At 36.5% G+C, this 14,313-nt stretch overlaps 1 protein-coding gene across 1 annotated transcript; it reads left to right on the top strand.

The window, feature by feature from the left end:
• Nucleotides 1-4,193: 4,193 nt before the first annotated feature.
• LOC110452681 lies at nucleotides 4,194-13,573 on the top strand. Its single transcript, XM_021501332.1, has 4 exons — nucleotides 4,194-4,694; nucleotides 10,104-10,210; nucleotides 11,497-11,587; nucleotides 12,507-13,573. The coding sequence occupies exons 1-4, from the start codon at nucleotides 4,229-4,231 to the stop codon at nucleotides 12,731-12,733; spliced, it is 891 nt and encodes a 296-aa protein (XP_021357007.1). The 5' UTR covers nucleotides 4,194-4,228; the 3' UTR covers nucleotides 12,734-13,573.
• The last annotated feature ends 740 nt before the right edge of the window (nucleotides 13,574-14,313 follow it).

The following is a 14,313-nucleotide window of genomic DNA, read 5'->3' as shown; positions in this document are numbered from 1 at the left end:
ACCTTTGACCCGTATGTGGCCTCCCTGCACTGTTTACACGGGTTTAGTCGCACGGCCCTTGCCGTGAAGTTTATTGGGATATCAAGATAACACGCCCCTTATGGTTTGTATTATTAAAAAAAAATCGGCGGAAACAAATTTAGTTCCGGGTTTAATATTACGAAAATAAACATGCCATATAAGATTTGATTTCAAAATATGAATTTAGCACTTTTTCCAGGCCACGGATATAGCAGAATTCGTTTATTCTTGTTTTTTGTAATACGAAAAACTTTCACTTCAATGAAATCATTGTTAAATGTATGCAATACATTGTATGGTTATTGTAAATCAGTTTTAAAGTATAATTCATGGTGGTTAATTTGAGGCATTTCGTTGTTTGGTCTTTTTACGTCGAATAGAATGAAACTTCGTGAATTTTAATTCTTGTTTTTTCGGGCGAAAAGATGAAACAACGATGGCTAATTCTTAATTGTTCTTCGTGTCTTATTAGCGCAAATCACTGAAATTAATTAATCAGATATAGGGAACATGTATAGTGACGTCATAGATGAGATAGACTGGTCGTCGTCCTACCGTGGGGTAATTTTGTGAGTTTTCAATGTAAGTGATGTATTTTGAATATTGAGCTTTGGGTCGTTGCTTCGTGAGGTTTCTTTGAACATCTTTATCAAGTATTTATCAGATTTAAGTCACTGTTGTTGCTGTAAATTAACACTTTGCAAAATAGTGTACCGCGCTTTCTACTCACTTTTGCCGATACTGAATATGGCGTACATATGATATAAGTGCAAATCACCGTAATTTTTAATATGTATTATGTATGTGTTATATCAGGGACGTATACTCTATATACTGTCCCTGGTTATATAGATAATAATACATGCTTTTTTCCATATCCAACCAGGATCAACCCGAGACTGCAGTATCAGCCCGAGGGCTGATATTGGTCGAGGATTGATTCTGGGTGTGATACGGAAAAAGGCACGTTTTATTCTGTTTATTACATACTTACTAAAAAAAGCTTATGATCTATTTTTCTTTTTATATATTGAAAAACGAAAATTTTCCAAATGGGGTGTGATACGGGTTTTGCGGGCTAATATGGATTTTGGGGTGTGATACGGCGATGGCTGATATGGGTTAGAGCAATTGTGTCGTATCGCATATACAAATAACCCGTATTTATTAGTCAGTATGTAATAAAAGTATAAAATACTGTTACTAATGCGAATGGCTGAGTGTAGTGTATTTTAGTTTATTTTAGTGCAAAACACATGAATTTATGAAGTTTGATAGTGTATATGTGTAAGGGCAATTTTACTCTTTATTTTACCGAATTTTGGTGTAAATTCGGAAACCCACTTAACGCCTCGTGCTTTGTTAAGTTTGATACTGTAGACGTACAATAAACGGCTCAATCTATATCTGCCTAATTTGTTTTTGTCACCAATCCCTGCTTCATCTTTATCATCTCATTATTCAAATAACATTCATGGAATCTGCAAGCGGAAGCGCAGTCGAACCCGAGTGACTAGGTAACGTTCGTTACAGTTGGAATGGTATGGAATGTATGACGGAAGTTTGTTGAGCATGTGTGTCCTATTATTGTAGATAACCTTTATTGTCACACATTATTTGTCAACGTCCAACAGGCCATCGAATTTGAGAATGTTGAGCCATTGACCAATAGGGTCTAATTAGGTCATGACGTCAACAGTGATAACGTTGCTAGACGCAGCGTTTAAACCCGTTTTAGTCGTGAAGAGAAAAAAAAATAATTTTAGCATTTTCACTCATAATATTAGGTCTGCTGTGATAGGTCAGTGTTATAAAGCAATGTAAGCATTTTAGATATCTTTTGGACATTTCATTTACAATATACGAAGAAAATGACACAAAAAATATATGTTTCACCAATCAATTCAAGTTCAGTGATGTTATCAAAAACAAAACATTCCATTTACCATACACCATGTATATACACATACCATACACCATGTATTCACATACCATTTAACATACACCATGTAAACACATACCATACACCATGTAAACACATACCATAAACCATGTATACCCATACCATTTACCATACACCATGTATAAACATACCATACACCATGTATAAACATACCATACACCATGTATACACATTCCATTTACCATACACCATGTAAACACACACCATACACCATGTAAACACATACCATCCACCATGTATACACATACCATTTACCATACCCCATGTATACACATACCATTTACCATACCCCATGTAAACACATACCCTACACCATGTATACACATACCATTTACTATACACCATGTAAACACATACCATACACCATGTAAACACATACCATAAACCATGTATACCCATACCATTTACCATACACCATGTATAAACATACCATACACCATGTATACACATTCCATTTACCATACACCATGTATACACATTCCATTTACCATACACCATGTATACACATGCCATTTACCATACGCCACGTATCCACATACCATTTACCATACACCATGTATAAACATACCATACTCCATGTATACACATACCATTTACCATACCCCATGTATACACATACCATTTACCATAGACCATATATACACATACCATTTACCATACACCATATATACACATGCCATTTACCATACACCATGTATACACATACCATTAACCATACACCATGTAAACACATACCATAAACCATGTATACCCATACCATTTACCATACACCATGTATAAACATACCATACACCATGTATACACATAACATTTACCATACACCATGTATACACATTCCATTTACCATACACCATGTAAACACACACCATACACCATGTAAACACATACCATAAACCATGTATACCCATACCATTTACCATACACCATGTATAAACATACCATACACCATGTATAAACATACCATACACCATGTATAAACATACCATACACCATGTATAAACATACCATACAACATGTATACACATACCATACACCATGTATACATATATCATTTACCATACACCATGTGTACACATACCATTTACCATACACCATGGATACACATACCATACACCATGTATACAAATACCATACACCATGTATACACCTACCATTTACCATACACCATGTAAACACATACCATAAACCATGTATACCCATACCATTTACCATACACCATGTATAAACATACCATTTACCATACACCATGTATAAACATACCATACAACATGTATACACATACCATACACCATGTATACATATATCATTTACCATACACCATGTGTACACATACCATTTACCATACACCATGTAGACACATACCATACACCATGTATACACATGCCATTTACCATACGCCACGTATCCACATACCATTTACCATACACCATGTATACATATACCATTTACCATACTCCATGTATACACATACCATACTCCATGTATACACATACCATTTACCATACCCCATGTATACACATACCATTTACCATAGACCATATATACACATACCATTTACCATACACCATGGAAACACATACCATACACCATGTATACATATATCATTTACCATACACCATGTATACACATACCATCCCCCATACTTTATATCAAAACTATGCAAAAGGTATAAATTGTAATTACCCAGAGACCCTATGAGTTGATTAGCAATACCCAAACGGCTTCTCTTGTTCAAGATTGTGGTTAAGCCTACACTGTGCCTTATTTCCCTTATTGATTATCAAGTCATTGCACAATTAAATATAGCTTTTGGTGTTACTTTGATAATTTAAATCCGTGCGTATATTATTTATATAAGCAATCACGAAATTTAAAAGAAAGTCTACGCTAAAACTGCGCTATTTTGAGTTATTGTTTGGAATAGGGGTCATATTACTTTAGCTGGCGTTTTCTACATCTGCTCATGATCAAAACAGAAAAACGTAAAAATCAAGCCATATGAGAGCAGAGATTTATTTCTTATTTTGACATGTAACATATCTCAAGTAAACGATTTTGATATGCTGACCGTACAAACATGACCATTAAGTTGCTAAACACAAAGTCACGGGGTAAGACGTTGACACTTGTACGTGTTAAAATTACAACTGATGATTATATTCCCATGCCGTGCTAGAATATGTTCTAAGGTCATCAGTGTACGGTTGGGATTAGACGGAGGCTGGTCAAGCTGTTATAGACAGCATGGAAATGTACAAAATAGTAGTGGTTAATTTGTGTGTGGCATACATCATTCTGTGTCCACACACGGTCAGTTCTAGTCTTCATGGGAGTGTTGTGTCGATACTAAATATCTGGTTTAATGACATGGGCAGAAAAATCTCCGTAATAGATGAGACATGTGACGTCATAGAATCGTCCTTAAGATCTCCCGAATGTGATGGGGATAGGGAAGCTTGTTGGAATGTCACTCTACCAGAAAGTGTGCTGGAGATTAAAACCATAATGGACACAGGACTGGAAGAATTAAATAAGACACTGGAAATGTTTACGAATGAACTCCGCCAACTACGGGTGAAGAAGGACGAACTAATGGACCGTGCTATCAGAACTACCCCACAGCCGACGCCGACGACACCCGTGCCGGAGGAGGAAGATTCGGGGTCAGCTATGCAAGGGGATGCGGTCCAAGATGAGGATGATTATACAGGTGAGATATTCTCTAAGTCTATTGTACTCGTAATACAGAGAGATTGAGCATTGCGGTTCAAACATGGTGCTTACACAATGGTTCCTATTCAGTCCCAAAAATCCTCAAAAATGTCATTGTATTCGGTTTGACAACTTCAATGCTGATTTTTCATGACTACACTTACGTTTACTTGACGAATTTCCTTTAGATTCCAACATAATGGACAATTTTTTGTTTGTTAATATTAATAATAATAATTCGAGGTTCTTATATACCGCTTTATCACACCTAGTCCGAATGTCGTCTCAAAGTGGTTCACAAATAAATATCCGTGGTTATAGGACGTTTGCAACCAGCCATATCTTTCTCAACACCCTGCAGAGCATACAGCCGGTACTGCCATTTCGGCGCTTACAGCTAGCATTCTACAATTCTAGCACTGCCCAATTTCATGCTCATTTACAGCTGAGAAGACTGGAACAAGCAGAGTAAAGTATCTTGCTCAATGAAACAACACAGTGCCGTGCCGTGACTCGAACCCGCAACCCTTCGGTCACGAGCCCGCGTTCTACCATTAGACTACCGTACTTCTTGAAAAGGAAAACCCTAGGAACTTTAAATATATATATTATCATCCTGTGTGGCGCCAGGTGTCGCTGCATTTTACATAGCATCTATATATGATACACCATTTTGTTATCATCTTATGTGATGGTAGGTGGCGCTATATGTCTGTCATTGTATTTATAAAACATTTATCATTGATTGTCTTCTTGTCTTATTGCAGGTGGAGTTATATATATGATCTCTTGAACTATGCCCTGTGTGCCGTCAGGTGTGACGTCGGGTGCCGCTCTACGTCTTGAAATGTATTTATTATGGTTTCTCCTGTGTGAGGTCAGGTGTCGCTCTATGTCCTGTAATATATTTATAGATGATGTTAAGTGTTTCCTGTGTGACCTCAGGTGTCGTTCTACGTCCTGTAATGTATTTATAGAAGATAACTATGTGGTTTCTCCTGTGTATCGTAAGGTGTCGTTTCACGTCATGCAATGTATTTATAGAAGATAATTGTGGTTTCTCCGTTGTGACGTCAGGTGTCGCTCTACGTCCTGTAATATTTATATATATATATATATATAGGATGTACTTGTGGTTTCTCCTGTGTGACGTCAGGTGTCGCTCTACGATTCTATAGATGATAAAGTTGTTGTTTGTCCTGTGTGACGTCAGGTGTCGCTCTACGTTGAACTTTTTGTTTTTCCAGTGTGACGTCTGGTGTCGCTCTACGTATCTATAGATGATATACAATGTAGTTGTTGTTTCTCCTGTGTGACGACAGGTGTCGCTCTACGTATCTATAGATGATATAGTTGTGGTTTCTTCTGTGTGACGTCGGGTGTCGCTCTACGTCCTGTAATGTATTTATAGAAGATAACTGTGGTTCTCCTGTGTATCGTAAGGTGTCGCTCTACGTCCTGTAATGTATGTATAGAATATAACTGTGGTTTCTCCTGTGTGACGTCAGGTGTCGCTCTACGTCCTGTAATATATTTATAGATGATGAAATTGTGTTTCTCCCGTGTGACGTCAGGTGTCGCTCTACGTCCTGTAATATATTTATAGATGATGAAATTGTGTTTCTCCTGTGTGGCGTCAGGTGTAGCTCTACGTCCTGTAATGTATCTATATATGATATACTTGTGGTTTCTCCTGTGTAGCTCTACGTCCTGTAATGTATCTATATATGATATACTTGTGGTTTCTCCTGTGTAGCTCTACGTCCTGTAATGTATCTATATATGATATACTTGTGGTTTCTCCTGTGTAGCTCTACGTCCTGTAATGTATCTATATATGATATACTTGTGGTTTCTCCTGTGTAGCTCTACGTCCTGTAATGTATCTATATATGATATACTTGTGGTTTCTCCTGTGTAGCTCTACGTCCTGTAATGTATCTATATATGATATACTTGTGGTTTCTCCTGTGTAGCTCTACGTCCTGTAATGTATCTATATATGATATACTTGTGGTTTCTCCTGTGTAGCTCTACGTCCTGTAATGTATCTATATATGATATACTTGTGGTTTCTCCTGTGTAGCTCTACGTCCTGTAATGTATCTATATATGATATACTTGTGGTTTCTCCTGTGTAGCTCTACGTCCTGTAATGTATCTATATATGATATACTTGTGGTTTCTCCTGTGTAGCTCTACGTCCTGTAATGTATCTATATATGATATACTTGTGGTTTCTCCTGTGTAGCTCTACGTCCTGTAATGTATCTATATATGATATACTTGTGGTTTCTCCTGTGTAGCTCTACGTCCTGTAATGTATCTATATATGATATACTTGTGGTTTCTCCTGTGTAGCTCTACGTCCTGTAATGTATCTATATATGATATACTTGTGGTTTCTCCTGTGTAGCTCTACGTCCTGTAATGTATCTATATATGATATACTTGTGGTTTCTCCTGTGTAGCTCTACGTCCTGTAATGTATCTATATATGATATACTTGTGGTTTCTCCTGTGTAGCTCTACGTCCTGTAATGTATCTATATATGATATACTTGTGGTTTCTCCTGTGTAGCTCTACGTCCTGTAATGTATCTATATATGATATACTTGTGGTTTCTCCTGTGTAGCTCTACGTCCTGTAATGTATCTATATATGATATACTTGTGGTTTCTCCTGTGTAGCTCTACGTCCTGTAATGTATCTATATATGATATACTTGTGGTTTCTCCTGTGTAGCTCTACGTCCTGTAATGTATCTATATATGATATACTTGTGGTTTCTCCTGTGTAGCTCTACGTCCTGTAATGTATCTATATATGATATACTTGTGGTTTCTCCTGTGTAGCTCTACGTCCTGTAATGTATCTATATATGATATACTTGTGGTTTCTCCTGTGTAGCTCTACGTCCTGTAATGTATCTATATATGATATACTTGTGGTTTCTCCTGTGTAGCTCTACGTCCTGTAATGTATCTATATATGATATACTTGTGGTTTCTCCTGTGTAGCTCTACGTCCTGTAATGTATCTATATATGATATACTTGTGGTTTCTCCTGTGTAGCTCTACGTCCTGTAATGTATCTATATATGATATACTTGTGGTTTCTCCTGTGTAGCTCTACGTCCTGTAATGTATCTATATATGATATACTTGTGGTTTCTCCTGTGTAGCTCTACGTCCTGTAATGTATCTATATATGATATACTTGTGGTTTCTCCTGTGTAGCTCTACGTCCTGTAATGTATCTATATATGATATACTTGTGGTTTCTCCTGTGTAGCTCTACGTCCTGTAATGTATCTATATATGATATACTTGTGGTTTCTCCTGTGTAGCTCTACGTCCTGTAATGTATCTATATATGATATACTTGTGGTTTCTCCTGTGTAGCTCTACGTCCTGTAATGTATCTATATATGATATACTTGTGGTTTCTCCTGTGTAGCTCTACGTCCTGTAATGTATCTATATATGATATACTTGTGGTTTCTCCTGTGTAGCTCTACGTCCTGTAATGTATCTATATATGATATACTTGTGGTTTCTCCTGTGTAGCTCTACGTCCTGTAATGTATCTATATATGATATACTTGTGGTTTCTCCTGTGTAGCTCTACGTCCTGTAATGTATCTATATATGATATACTTGTGGTTTCTCCTGTGTAGCTCTACGTCCTGTAATGTATCTATATATGATATACTTGTGGTTTCTCCTGTGTAGCTCTACGTCCTGTAATGTATCTATATATGATATACTTGTGGTTTCTCCTGTGTAGCTCTACGTCCTGTAATGTATCTATATATGATATACTTGTGGTTTCTCCTGTGTAGCTCTACGTCCTGTAATGTATCTATATATGATATACTTGTGGTTTCTCCTGTGTAGCTCTACGTCCTGTAATGTATCTATATATGATATACTTGTGGTTTCTCCTGTGTAGCTCTACGTCCTGTAATGTATCTATATATGATATACTTGTGGTTTCTCCTGTGTAGCTCTACGTCCTGTAATGTATCTATATATGATATACTTGTGGTTTCTCCTGTGTAGCTCTACGTCCTGTAATGTATCTATATATGATATACTTGTGGTTTCTCCTGTGTAGCTCTACGTCCTGTAATGTATCTATATATGATATACTTGTGGTTTCTCCTGTGTAGCTCTACGTCCTGTAATGTATCTATATATGATATACTTGTGGTTTCTCCTGTGTAGCTCTACGTCCTGTAATGTATCTATATATGATATACTTGTGGTTTCTCCTGTGTAGCTCTACGTCCTGTAATGTATCTATATATGATATACTTGTGGTTTCTCCTGTGTAGCTCTACGTCCTGTAATGTATCTATATATGATATACTTGTGGTTTCTCCTGTGTAGCTCTACGTCCTGTAATGTATCTATATATGATATACTTGTGGTTTCTCCTGTGTAGCTCTACGTCCTGTAATGTATCTATATATGATATACTTGTGGTTTCTCCTGTGTAGCTCTACGTCCTGTAATGTATCTATATATGATATACTTGTGGTTTCTCCTGTGTAGCTCTACGTCCTGTAATGTATCTATATATGATATACTTGTGGTTTCTCCTGTGTAGCTCTACGTCCTGTAATGTATCTATATATGATATACTTGTGGTTTCTCCTGTGTAGCTCTACGTCCTGTAATGTATCTATATATGATATACTTGTGGTTTCTCCTGTGTAGCTCTACGTCCTGTAATGTATCTATATATGATATACTTGTGGTTTCTCCTGTGTAGCTCTACGTCCTGTAATGTATCTATATATGATATACTTGTGGTTTCTCCTGTGTAGCTCTACGTCCTGTAATGTATCTATATATGATATACTTGTGGTTTCTCCTGTGTAGCTCTACGTCCTGTAATGTATCTATATATGATATACTTGTGGTTTCTCCTGTGTAGCTCTACGTCCTGTAATGTATCTATATATGATATACTTGTGGTTTCTCCTGTGTAGCTCTACGTCCTGTAATGTATCTATATATGATATACTTGTGGTTTCTCCTGTGTAGCTCTACGTCCTGTAATGTATCTATATATGATATACTTGTGGTTTCTCCTGTGTAGCTCTACGTCCTGTAATGTATCTATATATGATATACTTGTGGTTTCTCCTGTGTAGCTCTACGTCCTGTAATGTATCTATATATGATATACTTGTGGTTTCTCCTGTGTAGCTCTACGTCCTGTAATGTATCTATATATGATATACTTGTGGTTTCTCCTGTGTAGCTCTACGTCCTGTAATGTATCTATATATGATATACTTGTTGTTTCTCCTGTGTAGAGTGCGATATTGCTCTGATGTAGTTTCTATCGTATGACTTCATGTGACACTGTCTGATTTTTCATTCAAATTTCAGACGGCGTGGCAGTTAGCTGTCCTCCTGGCTGGATAACGATCGAAGGTTTCCCAAAATGTTATTACGTCGCAAAGAGAAACGAGAAAGCTAACTGGAACACTGCAAAGGTATAATGTGTCATACATATGTACTGTCAGCATAGTAAACACATACAACTTTAACGATATGTGGCAAAATATTGATATCAACCACAGCTGACGTCACAAGTTGCACTTCAGAACTACCAGGGGGTTATACATGGTTATACTTCCGTTGACAGAGGCCTTGGTCTGGCCTGATTGTCAGGGTATATGATCTCAAATATGATCTCTCAGGGCGACCTCTCTCTGAAACAAAAATATGTTTCTTTGCGTCGTTTAAGCTTTCTCACTTGCGACGTCAGCGTTTTAGAGCCAAAATCTTAAATCTGTACTTTTGATGCATAAAGATGATTACAAAACCAAACAAAAAGCAATCTTCTAAATTATACAAAGAATATTTTATACATGTCGCTAACAGTCAACAGGCGACGCACACGTATTTTATCAAGGTATTTTCAAGAAAAACTAAATTTTATAAGAATTTAAATCGAGATTTTGATGTCATAGGTATGGATCTTAACTCCATGACAAGTGTCTGGATGAGCCAGCTGACAATTGTTGTTTTTCTGTGAACATTTTAATGTAAGCTGCCTACACATTACATTCTTTTTATTAAATCCTGCTTTTATCCCTATAACAACTTGTTTGAGAGGAAATATTGACAAACCATCTATATGTATTAGAATTATACGGTTTACCAAATAAGGGTTTTGTTTCCGGTTAACCTTTTCTATATTGGATCTATTTAATAGAACAAGACTTTACAGTTACAAGTATCTTAAATTCGTACAAACAACAGTTTGTTAAATACTACTTTAAAAGTTGAAATTTTCATTGAAAATTCTTGGGGTTTTTCATGTTGAAAAATTAATCGCCTAAAAGTCAACTCGCTAATATATCTTTACAAATTATATAGATTTCAAAACCGTTGCAAACGCGAAAAACGTCTACCTCGCGATTTCACAGTAGTTTTATATAAAGACGTGTGTGAGGTAGTTCCATCAACTTTCAAAAGATTGACTTTGTTTGTAAAACATCTGTTTGCGTTTGTATGTGGAAGTCTAAATTTATTTCTGGTCGCAAAAAATGTGTACGGATGAATATCCTCATAATATTTTGACGATTTTTTCATTTTTTGTTTGTTACAAAATTGAGGACATTGTTAATAACACCGTTGATTTTATTTCCATCATCACATACACGTGGAATATTATTGGAACATTCTCCTCTTAATAAACAAGATAACTTTGGTTCATAGCCGACTCAATTTCACTGACAAAAATTGGTGATTCATTTTTTTTTTAATGTTAAAGGCCGCTTGCTTTAAAAAAGGAGGAAAACTGGTAGAAATAAAGACAGATGCTGAAGCAGCAGTACTGAAGGATGCAGTTATCCCCCCTCTCAGTAAGTAAACAAATAATGATCAACTCTGTCGGATGCAGTTATCCCCCCTCTTAGTAAGTAAACAAATAATGATCAACTCTGCCGGATGCAGTAATCCCCCCTCTCATGATCAGTAAGTAAACAAATAATGATCAACTCTGCCGGAGGCAGTTATCCCCCCTCTCAGTAAGTAAACAAATAATGATCAACTCCGCCGGATGCAGTTATCTCCCCTCTCAGTAAGTAAACTAATAATATCAACTCTGCCGGATGCAGTTATCCCCTCTCTCAGTAAGTAAACTAATAATATCAACTCTGCCGGATGCAGTAATCCCCCCTCTCAGTAAGTAAAAAAATAATGATCAACTCTGCCGGATGCAGTTATCCCCCCTCTCAGTAAGTAAACAAATAATGATCAACTCTGCCGGATGCAGTTATCTCCCCTCTCAGTAAATAAAATAATAATATCAACCCTGCCGGATGCAGTTATTCCTTTGTTCTAGATATATATACGATCATCTCTTTCTCTCTCTTCATCATTGTTTATTTACGCCCGTCAAATTTGACGGGAGTATTATGGTATGGCGATGTCCGTCTGTCCAGCTGGCCTAAACTTTTGTTTGTCCGGCTATCTCCTCCTACATTTTTCGACCAATCTCTTTGAAACACGGTATACATTATAATCATGATATGAAGTTTTGTCCCCCTTAACAAATTGATTTGACGATTTTTCCAAAAGTTATTGCCCTTTATTTTGTTCGTTTCAGTATTTGATATTCTGTCCGGAGATTTTCTCCTAATTTTTTTATAGCATGTCAGCTAAGTACTCTTAGAATGAGGCAGATCTTATTTCAATGTAATGAAGTATATTACACTATATGGCATTCGACCGGGCGTATATTGATCCGCTCCGCGCTACTCTTATTTTTGTTTTATCTAGGCGTGTATCACTACGCGTATGTAGGCCGGAGGAAACTGTCAAACTCCAACATGTGGGTGTTTCTGACCAATGAGGAACCAGTTAATCTTTCACTGCGGTCCTGGAACAAACCGGATGAGACGACCAGAAATGATTGTGGGTGTGTCAGTCGGGATTCGGAGTTTAACATGGTTGACTGTGTATGTTCAGGCATCAAAATGTATTACATCTGTGAAAAATCTGGTTAAACTGATTTTTGGTATCAGCGAACTTGCTCCAGGAATAATTTAGCAGAACTTTCACCTCTGTAAAATTATAACACTTTATGGTGTAATATTACTCTGTTAAAACTATAATTCCCAGAAAAGGCATATTATTGCTTACTGCATTTCTGCTATTCCTAGGGATAAGGGTTGATGTTATGCTATGACTTTACATTTGAATGACGTCATTTAAGACAAACTCGTTTTCAAATGGGACGCCGTGATTTTGTGAGATTTTTTTTTAAACAATCCTGTATAAACAATGTGTAAATGAAAATGGCAATTGATTAAAACTATATTGGAGAAAAAACTTGGTATGTTTTAAATATACCCAAAAGCCCTAATAATGTTTTCCTTGTGAAATTGCACATAGAAATAATTGCGCTAACATTTCTACCATCAAATATTCACCTCAACGTCATTAAAAGGTATAGTTCATTAAATGTTTTCATTTACATAGTAACTTCCTACCCTCAAATGTCGTGGTAAGTCTCTACCACCAAATGATGTCTTGGCATACGTATGTTTTTTTTATATATATATTGACATGATTGAATCTTCACGGTAAACATTTTACATCAACTGATCATTGCTTCGACTTCATCGTAAGCATCAACCATCACTCGATCACTTTAAGGTCGTGGTAGTTAATCTGATCCACGATTGTATTCTGGTTTGAAAAAAAAGACAAATACGCAGTATTTTCCCTTTCAATAGCAACTGAAGGTCATTCCTAAGTAAAAAAGTACTGATATGCTGACTGTATTATTTTTGTGGATGACCGACAGATTCTGACAACTACCTAACGGTTTCAATTATAAAGACGACCAGCAATCTGAAAGACGTTTTCTGTTCTATTTTAAGGGTAGAATGTGCAGCTTTTGTGCATACAGTTTCCCACTAAAAGACCGTTTGTAAATCTTTCGGTTGAATATTTTACGTTATATATTTTTTTGCGAAACAAAATGTTGATGACGTTCGTTATAAACCAACTACAGAGAAATTCGACGTTTACATTAAGTATAATAAATACTTGATCGAGGCAATGGCAAATATTAGAAGTAGATGATGAACCTGAAGGAAAATATACATAATAGCGCGATTTGGGCCGCTATATTGATCAGCCTCTCATTCGATAAGCAGAGGATTGATTATTCTATAGATCATGACCTATTACCAGTGTGGCGCATTTGTCGTGATATGTCAGCCTGTTAATGACGTAGGCTGGTCAAAGTAAAATACGGGACTTAACTTCAACTTCATGAAGTATGTGGGTTGCGGGGAAATGATAGGATGATGACAGTCGACTAGATATTATCATTTTTTCTGTAGGCGAATCAAAATTTATATTTTTTTTGCGTACGTGAATTCGCCTTTAAAATCCTAATTGTTTACGTTTATTAATATGTCCAGAAAATTGATATTAAAAAAATGGTTTGATGAATTATACACCAGGACTAAATTTCATACACAAGTAAGGAGATACACTAAGTTAACTCCCCGTTACGTAGCGTTTGTGTTAAATGTGGAAGAGGGGTCATGCACGAGTCTGTAGCAAAGTTTCT

This window comes from Mizuhopecten yessoensis, unplaced genomic scaffold (genome assembly GCF_002113885.1).
Source record: "Mizuhopecten yessoensis strain PY_sf001 unplaced genomic scaffold, ASM211388v2 scaffold6799, whole genome shotgun sequence".
Classification (NCBI taxonomy): Eukaryota; Metazoa; Mollusca; class Bivalvia; order Pectinida; family Pectinidae; genus Mizuhopecten; species Mizuhopecten yessoensis.
Note: the sequence above shows the minus strand (reverse complement) of the source record. Positions and strands in the feature narration are given on the sequence as shown.